The sequence below is a fragment of the Trichinella spiralis genome (genome assembly GCF_000181795.1).
Source record: "Trichinella spiralis strain ISS 195 chromosome Unknown Scfld2, whole genome shotgun sequence".
Classification (NCBI taxonomy): domain Eukaryota; kingdom Metazoa; phylum Nematoda; class Enoplea; order Trichinellida; family Trichinellidae; genus Trichinella; species Trichinella spiralis.
In genome coordinates this window covers 487,123-500,433 of record NW_003526941.1, presented here as the reverse complement: position 1 = coordinate 500,433, position 13,311 = coordinate 487,123, and the positions used below count along the sequence as shown (strand labels likewise).

At 35.2% G+C, this 13,311-nt stretch overlaps 6 protein-coding genes across 6 annotated transcripts; 3 read left to right on the top strand and 3 right to left on the bottom strand.

The window, feature by feature from the left end:
• The first annotated feature begins 1,083 nt into the window (after window positions 1-1,083).
• On the top strand, window positions 1,084-1,478 carry Tsp_02570 (putative NADH dehydrogenase [ubiquinone] 1 alpha subcomplex subunit 11). Its single transcript, XM_003378848.1, has 2 exons — window positions 1,084-1,256; window positions 1,331-1,478. Exons 1-2 carry the CDS (start codon window positions 1,084-1,086, stop codon window positions 1,476-1,478), a joined length of 321 nt encoding a protein of 106 aa, XP_003378896.1.
• A 57-nt stretch (window positions 1,479-1,535) lies between these two features.
• On the top strand, window positions 1,536-4,172 carry Tsp_02569 (transporter, major facilitator family). Its single transcript, XM_003378847.1, has 3 exons — window positions 1,536-2,290; window positions 2,954-3,112; window positions 3,335-4,172. Exons 1-3 carry the CDS (start codon window positions 1,536-1,538, stop codon window positions 4,170-4,172), a joined length of 1,752 nt encoding a protein of 583 aa, XP_003378895.1.
• Window positions 4,173-5,105: 933 nt separating this feature from the next.
• Window positions 5,106-7,265, bottom strand: Tsp_02568 (hypothetical protein). Its single transcript, XM_003378846.1, has 7 exons — window positions 7,224-7,265; window positions 7,137-7,177; window positions 6,298-6,512; window positions 5,936-6,018; window positions 5,759-5,868; window positions 5,362-5,677; window positions 5,106-5,285 (listed from the first exon to the last, which is right to left on the bottom strand). Exons 1-7 carry the CDS (start codon window positions 7,263-7,265, stop codon window positions 5,106-5,108), a joined length of 987 nt encoding a protein of 328 aa, XP_003378894.1.
• A 1,327-nt stretch (window positions 7,266-8,592) lies between these two features.
• Window positions 8,593-10,509, top strand: Tsp_02567 (glucose-6-phosphate 1-dehydrogenase). The gene is made up of 5 exons (XM_003378845.1): window positions 8,593-8,721; window positions 8,782-8,967; window positions 9,375-9,610; window positions 9,679-10,201; window positions 10,249-10,509. Exons 1-5 carry the CDS (start codon window positions 8,593-8,595, stop codon window positions 10,507-10,509), a joined length of 1,335 nt encoding a protein of 444 aa, XP_003378893.1.
• Window positions 10,510-11,862: 1,353 nt separating this feature from the next.
• On the bottom strand, window positions 11,863-12,244 carry Tsp_02566 (conserved hypothetical protein). The gene is made up of 2 exons (XM_003378844.1): window positions 12,153-12,244; window positions 11,863-12,121 (listed from the first exon to the last, which is right to left on the bottom strand). The coding sequence occupies exons 1-2, from the start codon at window positions 12,242-12,244 to the stop codon at window positions 11,863-11,865; spliced, it is 351 nt and encodes a 116-aa protein (XP_003378892.1).
• Window positions 12,245-12,325: 81 nt separating this feature from the next.
• Tsp_02565 (conserved hypothetical protein) lies at window positions 12,326-12,728 on the bottom strand. The gene is made up of 2 exons (XM_003378843.1): window positions 12,668-12,728; window positions 12,326-12,594 (listed from the first exon to the last, which is right to left on the bottom strand). The coding sequence occupies exons 1-2, from the start codon at window positions 12,726-12,728 to the stop codon at window positions 12,326-12,328; spliced, it is 330 nt and encodes a 109-aa protein (XP_003378891.1).
• Window positions 12,729-13,311: the final 583 nt, after the last annotated feature.

Here is a 13,311-nt window from a genome sequence, read left to right as displayed (position 1 = left end):
ATGCTAATGACAAATAGATAAGTTATGTTTAATTGTATTATAATGTGTTATAAATATAAGATTGTTTAATGTGATGTTAACGAAGGGTTCAACTATCAGTTTCATGAATTTTGTTTTTTTGATTTTGAGAATGTTTTACTGTAAAAGTATTTTGTTTATGATATTCGTCTTCTTGTTTTTTCCCCTCTTCTTAAATTATTCGAATAGCATTTGCTATTATTCTTTGTCATTCTTTTGTGATGGACGATGTGAAATTAATATCATTATCATACAGTTTTCTTTTCATTGCTAAATTATTATTAGCTTTTGCATTTTACACTAACTGAAAAGAATTACTCTAAAAGTAATTGCTGCATTACGAAAGGGTTTCTTTATTGCTGTTCTCTGCCAAATGGTGCGAAGAAATTGTATTTTAATTTCACCTTTTATTCTACTGAAAAAATAGCAGAATGGTAATTTTAGAAATCAATGTAATAAAGTTGGCACTGAATTAGGATGTAATGGGGATGTTTCAGATGAAAAACAAATAATAAAAACTTTGCGCATCTGTTGTATCTCTGTTGTGTGTGACAAAGTTAAGGAAATTAGCTTGTTTATTTCATGTTTACTCATTAAATTAGCATGAACATTCAAGTAAAGCGAAATGGCAAAATTTTGAAAAAGTTTTTAAAATGGCAACAATTTTTGCATGATGCACCTTTTGCAATTACAAATAGCATACGTGAAGAATAAATTTTTTTAAATTGTTTTTCTTACAGTAATATACGTAATTCATTAATTGATTTGCTTAAGTTTTAATAAATTCATATGCGTATACGACACAGGTAAGACGTGGTTTGGAGAAATGGAAAATTGTGTTTATATGGAGAGGAAGCAGGCGTTATTGACCGGGTCAGTAATTTATGTGTTCGTTGGTCGTTAATATTGTCGAAAGTGCCCTTGAGAGAAAGCTGATGAAATTATGTCTCGAATTGAAGCACTTAGCTTGAAAAGTATGTTTGAATTTTTAATAATTGAGTTGACGAGTCATTTTGCTAATAACGTCATCATAATTTTTTTGACATACAATAATAATAATAATACATGCGTGCGGGGGTGCATATCGTGTGTAGACATGTATGTACACATGTGAGATATGCTTGCTTGTATGTATGGCATTTACCAACTGGTTGTTCAAGAAAAAGCAACTGTTCAGCAGCTGCACGATTGCTGAACTACATACATAGTGTAGCATTGTTGACGCCGGGCAGTCTGCTGTAGTGTTTTTCTGTCTTGTTACTTCACATGGTGCATGTGTGTGCGCATTTCTTTACCGAAGTGCTGTTTGCAGCCGAGGGCGCGCCCATAGTTGGCGCTACACTCGTCAGTTGTCACGTGTTTCAGATGTTGTTCCGGTGAAAACATGTCCAAGTACGAATATATATACGTCATTTCAAGAACGCTGGAGAAGGAAACAGCCACTGTCAGAAGGTTGTTGATGATCACTGGCAAAGTTGAATGATTTTTTCCACATACATCCGGTCGAATTGAACAGCATGGAAAGTGAATTGTACAGCTGTAAACGGTGCAAATTTCTCTACTTCTTGCGGTCGATTCGTTTTCAAATTTGTCTTCTCCTGTTCGGATGTATGTTCTGCTTGATGTTTGCAAATTTGACCATGAGCGTGGCAATTTTATCCATGGTCAACACAACACTCAGCGCTTGTGTATTCATCGCGCACAATTCAACATCCAGCGGTTGTGATCGAGCCGACCACATTGCTGGCATTGGTGACTACGTGCACAGCGAAGGTAGCGTCAATTGGAGTCCAGAAACCCAGGGTCTGGTGTTGTCGGCAATAAGCTGGGGTCGTCTCCTGTCGCCACTGGTGAGTTCCATTGTCGCTCGATCCGACGTCAGCTTGTGGCTTCCGGCCAGTCTCATTGTATCGGCGTTGGCGTCGAGTTTCATACCGGTGTCTGTGTCGGCCGGATACGTGATGATCGTTTTATTGCGCTTCTTGTTGGGTGTGGCCGACGCGGTTGCTCAGCCCGCGATCAATCACTTGTTGGCTAATCATTTTTCATCCAAAACGAGAAACAACGCATACGGCTGGACGTCGGCCGGACGTCAGTTTGGCGTTCTTGCGGTTTATCCGATCGCGTCCATTGTGTCCGACTACAGCGGCACTAAAGAAGGCTGGCCTTTTGTCTTTTACATCAGTTCGGCAATTTGCGGTGTCTGGGTATTGCTGTGGGTTTTCTTTCTGCTCATGCATCGACGAAATTTGAACAGAAAACGTGAATCGATGTAAGTGCTTTTTATTTTATTTTATTATATTACTTTTTTTCAAATATATGCATGTATTTTTTTTATTTGCAAAAACAGAACCCTCATTGTCGTCGTTGTTCATCAATGGCCAAGGCATTTCTTTCTTTCTTTTTTTGAATTGGTTGAGGTACATTGATGTAATTACTTTGAACAAATTGCGTAAATAATATTATTCTTCATGCTTTGATAGCGTGGGAGTAGTGTGGCTATAATAATAGATAGGTAGTAAGCAGTTTTACTTCTTCTGCATTGTATATTTTATTCATTATGTGCGTGTCTGTATGTATTATGTTATCAGGGTGAAATTTTCTTCCAAACAATTATTTGCTTGTCATTTAGGTAGCATATTTAAATGAGTTAAGGCTGAATGATTTTCAGTTCATCAGTTTATTATGAATATATACATACACATATAACTATGAACTCTTTACAAATGTGCTGTTAGTTTGAAATTTTGTGGCATTTTATATTAGCTGTTGGCTATGTTGATGTTAAGGTGAATCAGAAAGTTAGGTCATCAGTTCAACGTTGATGCACTTTCCGTTACTTTTTCATGAGTTTATCATGTATGCATGGAAACAAAAGGAATGCACGAAAAAGTGTGAAGCAGAATAGAAATAGAATTTGCATTTCTATTTGCAGCAGCTTTTCAAAAATTCACACATTCATGATACTTTGCTGCTGTTGCAAAGTGAACCAACCAACTCTTCTTTATCCAGTTTTTACCAAATTGACAGGCTTACCTAGTTCTGTTATCAGCTGGTCAGGCTGTACAAGAACACTGTTTTATGGAAAAGAAACGTGCGCTAAAGCGTGACGTTCTTGTACCTGAAACACAAATTTTTCCAGGCAATAAATTTTCTCGGCCGGGGCGTGCCGTTGTAAATGAATTTAAAAAAGCATTTTATTCTAATAATAATAATAATAAATTCTTCATTGGCACATTCCCCCATAGTTGTTGGTGTTGGATGTATGTTGGTATAATTTTGAAGATTAAAAGATTTTAAGTTTCATATTTTTAAGCTCATCAGTGAGCTCCCTTTCGTCGATAAAAAGTATGATCAGCCGGATGGACGAAAATACACAGCGAATATGTTGGAAAAAAGTGTTGCGAAGCAGTCGTTTTTGGTGCAACATGATGGCAATTTTGTGTCACGAGATTCCACTGAACACAGCAATGATGTTCTTGCCGATGTATATGCGCGATGCATTGCACTTTTGCTTGAAAACCAACGGGGTACTCAGCACACTGCCGATAATTAGTTTCATGGTGACAAAAATTTTGGCAACTCAACTTGATCACGCGATCAAGTCGGCTTGCAAGCCGGATGCGACCAAAACGGCCAAATGGTTCAATTTGGTCGCCTCGTTGGGCATGGGCTCGTTTCTGTTGGGTGTTTCAGTGTTGAATTGTCGGAACAGGGGTTTGGCAGTGATTCTGCTCTGCTGTGGGGTTGGCTTCGCCGGCTTTCACACACCCGGCTGTATTGGAACCCTGCTTTCGCTGGCACCGGCTCACAGCAGTGCCATTTCATCGATGGCCTACGTTCTGATCAGCTGCACGTCCATGCTAATTCCGCTGGTTGTCAAAGCAATCGTTGTCCAATCTTCGTCCCGTGAATGGCAGACCGTGTGGCAAATATGCGCCGGCATTGCGCTGTTGCCGATCACGTTTTTCAGCCTTCACGGCACTGCTGATGAACAAGCTTGGTCGAAGCCTATTCGTGATCAAGTGGAAAAAGAATCGCCATTTCCCTCCTCCCCCTCCACCTCATCCTCTTCGAATTCTTTGTCTTCCAAAGTGACAGCTTCTTCGTCGCACTGCCATCAGTTGCCGATGATGACAGTGGAGAAGCTTTAAAAAATAAACCAGTATAAAAGAAAAAAAAGTCTCATTATATGAATGAACTATGATCATGTGAAAAAGTAGAGGGATTATTGATTGGTTGATTGATTTATTCATTCATTTGTTCATGCTAATCTACAAAAAACATTCATTCTTCTTACACGTTTACAATTCACAACCAACGTCGCTGTGATGACACATTTATTACTGATTATAATTATTATTAATGAAATTGACAAAAGCCATAAATGTTGGACGCGCATAGAAAAACTAAAAAGAAAAGAAAAAGCTATTTGGTGGATAATCACAGCACAATGCCTGATCAGAGAGAGGTTTTAAAATATTTTTTTGCATCAATATAAATTCGGGCAACATTGCAAATGGTTCAAAAACTTCGACTCGCTTGCTACACGCCGTTGACATCCTTCGCATTGGAAAAACGGTTGCTGTATAGTTGATGAGACGGACTACAAAAAAGAAAACAGTCAAAATAAATTATTAATTTAAAATATCACTGCAAAAATGTGAAATTGATGAAAAGCAAAACAAGCATCCCGACACGTATGAATAAGTGTGTGTGCAATGTAACAAGTGGAAAGTAACAGTGGTTTATGTTAACATCATTCTGCATTAGCAATGCTTATTTAAGTTGTAAAAAAAAGAAAAGATCATTTAATATTAGTTAGGTGGAGAAGTTTAACAGCCAAAAAGTGTGACTGTTATGACTCTGAGAATTACTTAATGCATCTCTTCTGATAATGTCGACGAAAAACAGCATATGCTAGAAACTTACTTTCAAGGAAGGATTGCTTCAAGAAGAACCGCTGGCGATGTGCAACACTACATTATACACATTTCGTTAGACTGTTAAATGTTATAAAATAATAATGAACGATATTGGTAGAAATTTAAATTTTTAAAATAATTGGAACACTTCATTACTGAAATCTACCATCTCTGAGAAAGAAGTAAAAGCAAACGAACAATCAAATGAAAAATACATACAGGTACAGTAGTATCTTGCTGACTTGAATCATCGGTAACATTATTTACGACGTCAGTTTTGCTTTCCAATTCGAGTTTCAATCTATCTTTCAACGCGATGATGTCAATTTCATCTGCATCTACCTTGAATAATAAATAATGTGCCATGTCAAAAAACGAAAGCAAAAAGGGAGTGTGAATGATCGAAGAAAAATCAAACTTGTGCTTGAAGAGCGAAGATGACATGTTGAAGTGCTTCGATTTCCCTTTGCTTAACCGTCAACTGTGCCTGCACGGCTTGCAATCGCTCTTGCAAATCACAGACTGACAAATTTGAAGCGCTCAACGCTGCTCTCATATCGTACATTTCCGCACTGGTAACTTCCAGAAGACCTCGCAGAGCGTTATTTTCTTCTTCCAACATTTTCGACTTGTTCTCCAAATTGGCCAAAGCAGTGCGCAAATCTCTTGCCTCCACCCCCTCCTCTTCCTCCTCATCTTCCACATTTGAATTCTCTTCTTTATTTTCATTATTTCTAAATTGAAATCTATTTTACCATTAGTAATTCTTTCCTTTTTCCAATGAGTAATATTATTATTGCATTTTTTTGCCTCACCTATCGTCAGCTTGGTGAATAATATCGATGTGCATGTTGTTCGTGTCTTCTTCTTTCATTGCATTGCGTTCAGCAACCGGTGACAAGCAATTATCGATGAAAAATTCATTCTAAAAATAGCCAACGATATGCACATTATATACTTACTATTAATAATATGAATGTTTATACTCTTACGTTTTGCTCTTCTGCTTGTGCAATTTCAGCAACATTTGACTGTTCATCATTAGCATTAACAACTGGCTCTTCTTTCTTTGCAGCTATAATATTTTTTGCATCACCTAGCGCATAACGTTATAACATCAACATTCAGATAGATGATTGTAAACAACGTTCTAGCAAACGTTGCTCAACTGCACGCCTGTAGCAAAGCAACTATAAATTATTACTATCCGGCTAAACAAATACACATGTCTATGAAAAGATTGCATTTGAGTCAGCTGGAGAAAGATGACAACATTTTTTCTTTTCAAACTCTGATTTTCAATAAACATGCATCGCAAATAAATTACAGCACTGAATTACACAGCCGAGCTTACCGTGGATCCATAAAAAAGTATCTGTAGGACTCAGGCTACTATCACTATCGAAAGGATGTTGACTTTCCATAAGAATAGTTGGAATGTCATCGATCACGTATTGTTCATCAATACCATACTCATGTAGAACTTCAAAATCATCTGCACTTTCGTTTCCATTATCTTCTGCTTGCCCAACAGGCGGATTATTTTCAATTTCCATTGACAATGAAATACTAAAAAATCATGCGTATAAAATGTATATATCATAGTTGAACTGTGTTTGATTTTAAAAATTTTCAATTTCGATTCTCCATAACCACATGATATAGGCCAACAAAGACCGGTCGAGAGAACAATCTTCATTGGGAAAAACTACTCATAATGATGAAATATAATAATCACGCATTTATGACAGATACAGCCAGTGATTATGATGATAAAGAGAACAAATATCAAGGTGACCCTGATTAAATTTAGGAAGCAGCAAAGAAAACCTGATCTTAAATGGTAAAAGTAAACAATTCTGAATGAAAATTAAAGAACAAGCAGTAACAGCAAGCAAGCTCAAATTGCAACTGCAAATGCACTGTGCAAAACAGCTGATTACAAAGTTTCACTTGAAGGAGATATTGCAAATAAAAATGCTGCAAAAGAATGATAGAAATACTGAATCATAAGTTAATGAAAAAAAATATAGCTTTAAACTGTAAAAGCAAAAACTACAAATGCCAGCTTGTGCACTTTCTACTTATGATTGAGAAGTTCACCTCTTATAAAAGCACAGCTTGGCAATAAATACTTTTCACTATAAACTTATAATATTAAAAGTAAAACATTTTAAGAAATAATAAACTTACTGCACGCGTGCAGATTCGTTGCCAAACAAAGCTATGGGCTTCTATAAACTTTTACAGTAAGACTCTAACTTAATTATTTTTACTTACAAATTTATCAACGTAGATATATTGATTGAATTTTGTGCACATGCTAGATATGTACAAGTTTTTAAAAATGTAAAATTTAATATGAATATGAATATACATATAAATAAATAAATATACGTTTAAAATTAACGCACTATTGACATAACAAATCGTAAACGTTCATTTATTTTAACTTCATTTTTTCAAATGTATGAAACTTTGAAAATCGACTGAAAGTGAGTACCAGCATTATGAAAAGAGAATTCAACAATTATATCTAGTTGACAGTGCTTCGAATTTACAACAAGCTTATTAACAATTTCAAACATGGGCACATTAAGCTTTTAAGGTATTTTTATAGCTCTTTGACTAATGAAAAAAATTGGATAGCATTAGTATTATCGACGTCTGTCTTATTACTATTACCAAGTATATAGAAGAAGTACAATGAATTATTATTTAAAATTTCACTATTAACATTGCTTTTTATTAGTTAAGAAAGCATTTGTAAGACAACAAAATTTTAGATATGTGCTTCAATTTCGTTCTTATTATTTGTTCATAAAAATGGGGATTTCTTTTCATTCAAAGACTTTTTGTTAATAATAGTTAACTTTCCTGATACGTTTTTTTAATTCCACTACGCTTCTAAGCATTTTTTAAAAACCCAATTGCATTATCACAATTCAACATGTGAGATGTAAACGAAGTAATAGATTCAACTGTCATCCAGTAAGGGATAATTCTTACCTACAAACTGGTATAATGATGATCCTTTATATATGATATCTATGAATTATAAATTACTATTAATGAGTTTTTGGGATCTGATTATCAGTTTTGTAGAATTTCAAATTTGTTTGGTTATTCTTAACTAAGTAGTTTCTAGGTAACATCGTTATGTGTAGTTTAATATATGATTATTACATTTCAAAGTACAATAAATGAATGTCATGCTACGTATGAAAAGCAGCATAAGTATTTCTTAGAAATATGTAGTATTTCAAGTAAGTGTATGAACAGAGCATCCATTGAAGCGTCTCTATTCTTCAAAAATATATAACATTATGAGAAATTTTAATGAAAAAATTGCGTGTAAACTAATAATAAAATTTCACATAGAAAATATTTCTTTAATTACTCTACATGCAGTAACTGTAATGCAGGTAACAATTATTCTGTGTCAATGTAATTTTACTGTAAAATAGTTTTGATGTTGTAGTTTTCCTTGCCCTTGTACGATAGTATTTAGGTGATAAGAATGTTAAACTTCAAATGAAATATGCTACACTGTTTGATTTCGTAGAAAATTTATACATATATATTTTTGTTATTGCAGCAATTGAATGAAATGAAATAAATTTTGGAATATTATTGTCAAATTTTAGACATGTATAAACGTCAGATGTCTGAACCTTTTTGTTGTCAATTAACTCCAGAAACGATTCGTGTTATAAAAGAGACATTACCAAATGAAGAAGAATTAATTCCACACGTATTTGTTATCTTTGGCGCGTCGGTAAAAGGAATCTTTGGATGGATCTTTTTTATCTTTTAATTGAAAGATTATTATTTTAAGGGTGATTTAGCAAAAAGGAAAACGTATCCAACGCTTTGGTGGCTTTTCCGAGATCGTCTTCTGCCGCCTGGCACGTATTTTATCGGCTACGCACGTACAGCATTAACTGTTGAACAGTTGAAAGAAAACTTTCTTCCATTTTGCCATGTCAATTTTTTGCTTATTACGACCATAAACTGTATGGCAGTAATAATATGTATTTTCAGGTTCAAAAGGACGAAGAGGACCTGTTTGAAAGTTTTATAAAACGGAATTCTTACATTTGCGGTAGCTATGACAAAGAAGATGGCTTTATTCGGCTAAAAGTTGAAATTGAAACTGTCGGCAGTCGACTTGGTGCTTGTCCAAACCGTATATTTTATCTGGCATTACCGCCCAGCGTTTATTGTACCGTGACGACAAATATTCAAAAAATTTGCACGTGCAAAAGCGCGTAAGGAAAATTTTGTTATTGGATATGTAAAGAAAAGACCATGCTCTGTGAAATTGTTCGTCCGTCAAATTTGAAATTGGATTGAAAACGTTAAATATTTTCTTTCAGTAATGCTTGGACGAGAGTAATTCTTGAAAAACCATTTGGTAAAGATACGCAGTCATCATATGAACTAGCTAAACATTTGTCCGGATTATTCAACGAAGACCAACTGTATCGAATTGATCATTATCTTGGAAAAGAGATGGTACAAAATTTGATGGTTTTACGATTTGCCAATCGCATTTTTGCTCCTTCTTGGAACCGAGAGCATATCTCATCGGTGACCATTTCGTTCAAAGAGCCGATTGGTACTTATGGACGTGGTGGCTATTTTGATGAATACGGAATTGTTCGGTAAACAGCGATGATTTCGAATTTAACTAACTCAATATACACTTGTGATTACTGTTTCACCAACACAGAGATGTGATGCAGAATCACGTACTGCAGATGCTGTGCCTTGTGGCAATGGAAAAGCCGATCTCCTTGCAAGCTGAGGACATAAGAGACGAGAAGGTTCGTGTGCTGAAATGCATTGCACCAATTTCTGCCGATGAGATGGTGCTTGGCCAGTACGTTGGTAATTCAGACAGCGGCATTGAAGAACAGCGCATCAGTTATGTGGACGATCCAAAAGTTGCCAAAGATTCGGTCACGCCAACATACGCATTGGCTGTTTGCAGGATCAATAACGAACGTTGGGACGGTGTACCTTTTTTTCTTCGTTGCGGCAAAGCATTGAATGAACGAAAAGCTGAAGTGCGCATCCAATACCGCGACGTGCCATGTGACATTTTTCCGGCTGGACAAGTGAAACGCAATGAATTAGTCATTCGAGTACAACCGAACGAAGCAGTGTATGCAAAATTGATCACCAAACAACCAGGAATGGGTTTCGACATTACTGAAACTGAACTCGATCTTACTTATCACGAACGTTACAAGGTTAGTGTACTTTTATTCTATTTTTGGTATACTGTAAAATTTTTCAGGATATTCACTTGCCAGATGCATATGAAAGGCTACTTTTGGAAGTATTTTGCGGTTCGCAGATCAATTTTGTTCGATCCGACGAATTAGAACAAGCTTGGAGAATTTTTACACCGTGTCTTCATGATATTGAAAAAAATCGTCGGAAGCCTGTGCTATACAAATTCGGTAGTCGCGGTCCAGCGGAAGCGGATGAACTGATGCGTCAAAACGGCTTTCTATTTACTGGAACATATAAATGGAAACCATTGTCTAGTCGATGATTCTGTTGAGTAATGCATTCATTCATAGACGATTTTTCTAGTTCGAATATGAACAATTGATTGTTTCCTTTCGATTGCATAAATTCTGTGATTGCATGTGATTTTTTTTAATTTTTTATTATGATAATATATGTGAAAATTTTGCCAAATTTTATTTCTTTTAAATGCATTGTGAACTGTTGAAAATGAAATGTGCATCATTTGTTAAATTGTCATATTCTATTGTTTATCTCAAATAATTCATAATTTAGGAAGATGAATTTTAAAAATTTTACTTATTGATTTTGAATTGATTAAATTGTACGAATTAATATGTATTTCAAAAACTGATAATGATGGTTTTCAGATAATAAAGAAATAATTATATTAAATAATTTACAGTTTCTGTATTTAAAAATATCTTTTTTAATCATCGAAGTGATAAAATTAGACCAATGTGCGGGAAATATTTTTCAATATGTTAGTTGAGTTTCAAATTTATTTCCCGCCATATTTGCAACCTTGCAAAATTGTACTTGCATTGTTGTTTTTTTAATGTTTACTGTAAATTGGTTGCGTGTTCTGAGTTGTATAATTTAATTGTCTTTGTAGACGATATTTTCAAAGGGTTGGGTTAATTTTAAGTTTATTTTGAAATAATTGTATTTGCAAAGTAAGAATTAATATTGAAATACAAAATTTACAAATTCTTCAATGGAAAACTCTTGCGTCTCTAACGTACGGTAAGTGGCACGTCAAAGTCTGCCGGGAAATCAATCTATCGGTGTGCCTGTGTTGCCGTCGATGATCAGCCAAATTTTTCGACATTCGTAAAATTATTTGTACATTGAAAATTTTCAACTTGGGATAGATGAAGTTTTTTTATGATTATTTTTTGTTACATTTCAAAAGTTTTACTCATAGCGCAAATATTGGAAATTACATTCATTGTTCAACAGTATCGATCGGTTCAACAAACACTTTGTCAGTTTTTAATCTTTACTTTTTCGGCAACATTTGCTGCAACAAAATGAAAGTTGCGTTTGAAATTTTGTATTTTCGTTTGTTTGTTTAATAGTTTCAAATTGGAGATAGATTTTTGTTTGATTCAGCAGCTAATTTATGAATTGAATGCGGTGAAAGTGATGTTGTGTCACTGTTGTGTTGCACCCAGTTAGCCTGGTCGTCTTTGAAGATAAAGCGTTGATTGAACAGTGGGCCGGTATTTTTGATTTGTAGCACTTGTCAGACGCCTTGACCCGGTCGTACGGTGCGTGATTTGCTATAGTTGGCGCTGGTGTCCGTCGGCTTGGCCATGTCGTTCGTAATTTGACTTTGATTGCTTGCCTTTACCTTGCCACGGTGCGTTTCGCTTCAACTCCGCTGACCAGTGGTCACTTTGTTCGCTTTTCTTGATTGACTGGCCGTATGTTTTTCCCGTTGTCCGGTGTCAGTTGGTGCGTTGGTCGATTTTTTTGTTTTCGAATTATTTTTTTTTCTACCTTCACCGCTTGCATTATATTGCTGGGCTTCTTCGCATCGACTTGGCGGAAGCTGTTCGTTGATTGGTGCAGCACGTACGTACGTGCTAGCCAATCCGTTCGACCATTTGCGCACGTGCTTTTTTCCATTGCTTCATCATGTTATTATCATCTTTTCTCAACTTGATGCGGCACTTCGAGCTGGATGCCAGCGCGGCGGTGTGATTCATTTCGCGTTCTGCTTGCTTGTTTGTTGTTGCTGCTGCTTTTCCCATCAACCGCTCAAGCTTTCGAAATTTTCAAGCGTGTCTCATTGTATCTATATATATATGCCTGTTGTTTGTATATCTGTGTTTCTAATCGCCGGCTTTATTCTTCTTGTTGTAGAAGTGCGACAGAAGTGACAGTTCGCCAATGGCGTCGACAATCGGTTGATTAATCAGAAAGCATTTTCGGTTGTCAGTTGGCAAAGAAACAGTTGGCCATTTGTTGTTGTTGTTATTAGCTTTTGCTTGTTCCATTCGTTGTCGTCGTCTTTTGAAAAAGCATAACACATCAGTCATCGGCCATCGTCTGCATAACAAACTTCGAAGCGTTAAAAAATTAGTAAGTAATAATAGAATTTCTATTATTATGTTTATTTAAATTTATTTCGCACAGTGCTTTTCATGTTGTATTGTTAAGGATTTATTTTCAACTCACTGCCATGAAAGAGAAACGCTTGCATGATGGACAGCATCGTCTGCCTGGTAGCACCATCGTTACAGTTTTCATCGGCTTTTTACTCTTGCTAGTCGGTAAAGTAAATTTTTTTTCTAAAAATATTTACTAAAGAATTCATTAATTGTACAGTTTGATTAGTTGAATTATTTTGTTGTAGTTGTTAATGTTTTACTTTTTATTTATTGATCATTTTTACTAATTTTTCTCTATTGAATTTAAACCTGATCATTTGGGCATGAAACATGAAAGATTGACTTTTTGTTAGGTTGATCAAAATCACTGATATGTTAGCTTTTATATATCAAATCTGAACTACAAATTGATTGTACTAAATATAAATTAATGAACAAGTGTTGTAAAGTGTTCACTTATCTGCTGTTTAGATAAGTTTGTGATCGTGTTTCATTAATCAAATGCTGGTTGAACTGATTGATTTGTTTCTTATAAAGAAGGTCGGTCGACCTTATCGAAATGTATGATTTATATATATATTTATTTATTTATTTATGCAGTGTTGTGGGTTTTTTTTCTTCTCCAATTAATAATTTTAAATGAAATTGTGGTATCGTATAGTATAGTTTTTTCTTCTCGTTTGTTCCTTTCACGTTTAACATTTCGG

Bases quoted from the DNA above. Each gene is read 5' to 3' on its own strand.
- Tsp_02570 (XM_003378848.1), top strand. From the start codon at position 1,084: ATGCGTGCGGGGGTGCATATCGTGTGTAGACATGTATGTACACATGTG. The intron at 1,257-1,330 runs GTAGTGTTTTTC...TGCTGTTTGCAG, and splicing joins TTGACGCCGGGCAGTCTGCT to CCGAGGGCGCGCCCATAGTT.
- Tsp_02569 (XM_003378847.1), top strand. From the start codon at position 1,536: ATGGAAAGTGAATTGTACAGCTGTAAACGGTGCAAATTTCTCTACTTC. The intron at 2,291-2,953 runs GTAAGTGCTTTT...TTCTATTTGCAG, and splicing joins AACAGAAAACGTGAATCGAT to CAGCTTTTCAAAAATTCACA. The intron at 3,113-3,334 runs GTGCGCTAAAGC...CATATTTTTAAG, and splicing joins CTGTTTTATGGAAAAGAAAC to CTCATCAGTGAGCTCCCTTT.
- Tsp_02568 (XM_003378846.1), bottom strand. From the start codon at position 7,265: ATGTGCACAAAATTCAATCAATATATCTACGTTGATAAATTT. The intron at 6,513-7,136 runs GTAAGTTTATTA...ATGATTTTTTAG, and splicing joins AACGAATCTGCACGCGTGCA to TATTTCATTGTCAATGGAAA. The intron at 5,286-5,361 runs GTTTGATTTTTC...TTATTATTCAAG, and splicing joins TCTTCGCTCTTCAAGCACAA to GTAGATGCAGATGAAATTGA.
- Tsp_02567 (XM_003378845.1), top strand. From the start codon at position 8,593: ATGTATAAACGTCAGATGTCTGAACCTTTTTGTTGTCAATTAACTCCA. The intron at 8,722-8,781 runs GTAAAAGGAATC...TATTATTTTAAG, and splicing joins TTGTTATCTTTGGCGCGTCG to GGTGATTTAGCAAAAAGGAA. The intron at 9,611-9,678 runs GTAAACAGCGAT...TCACCAACACAG, and splicing joins GATGAATACGGAATTGTTCG to AGATGTGATGCAGAATCACG.
- Tsp_02566 (XM_003378844.1), bottom strand. From the start codon at position 12,244: ATGGGAAAAGCAGCAGCAACAACAAACAAGCAAGCAGAACGCGAAATG. The intron at 12,122-12,152 runs GTTGAGAAAAGA...AACATGATGAAG, and splicing joins AGCTCGAAGTGCCGCATCAA to CAATGGAAAAAAGCACGTGC.
- Tsp_02565 (XM_003378843.1), bottom strand. From the start codon at position 12,728: ATGGTGCTACCAGGCAGACGATGCTGTCCATCATGCAAGCGTTTCTCT. The intron at 12,595-12,667 runs GTTGAAAATAAA...ACATAATAATAG, and splicing joins TTTCTCTTTCATGGCAGTGA to AAATTCTATTATTACTTACT.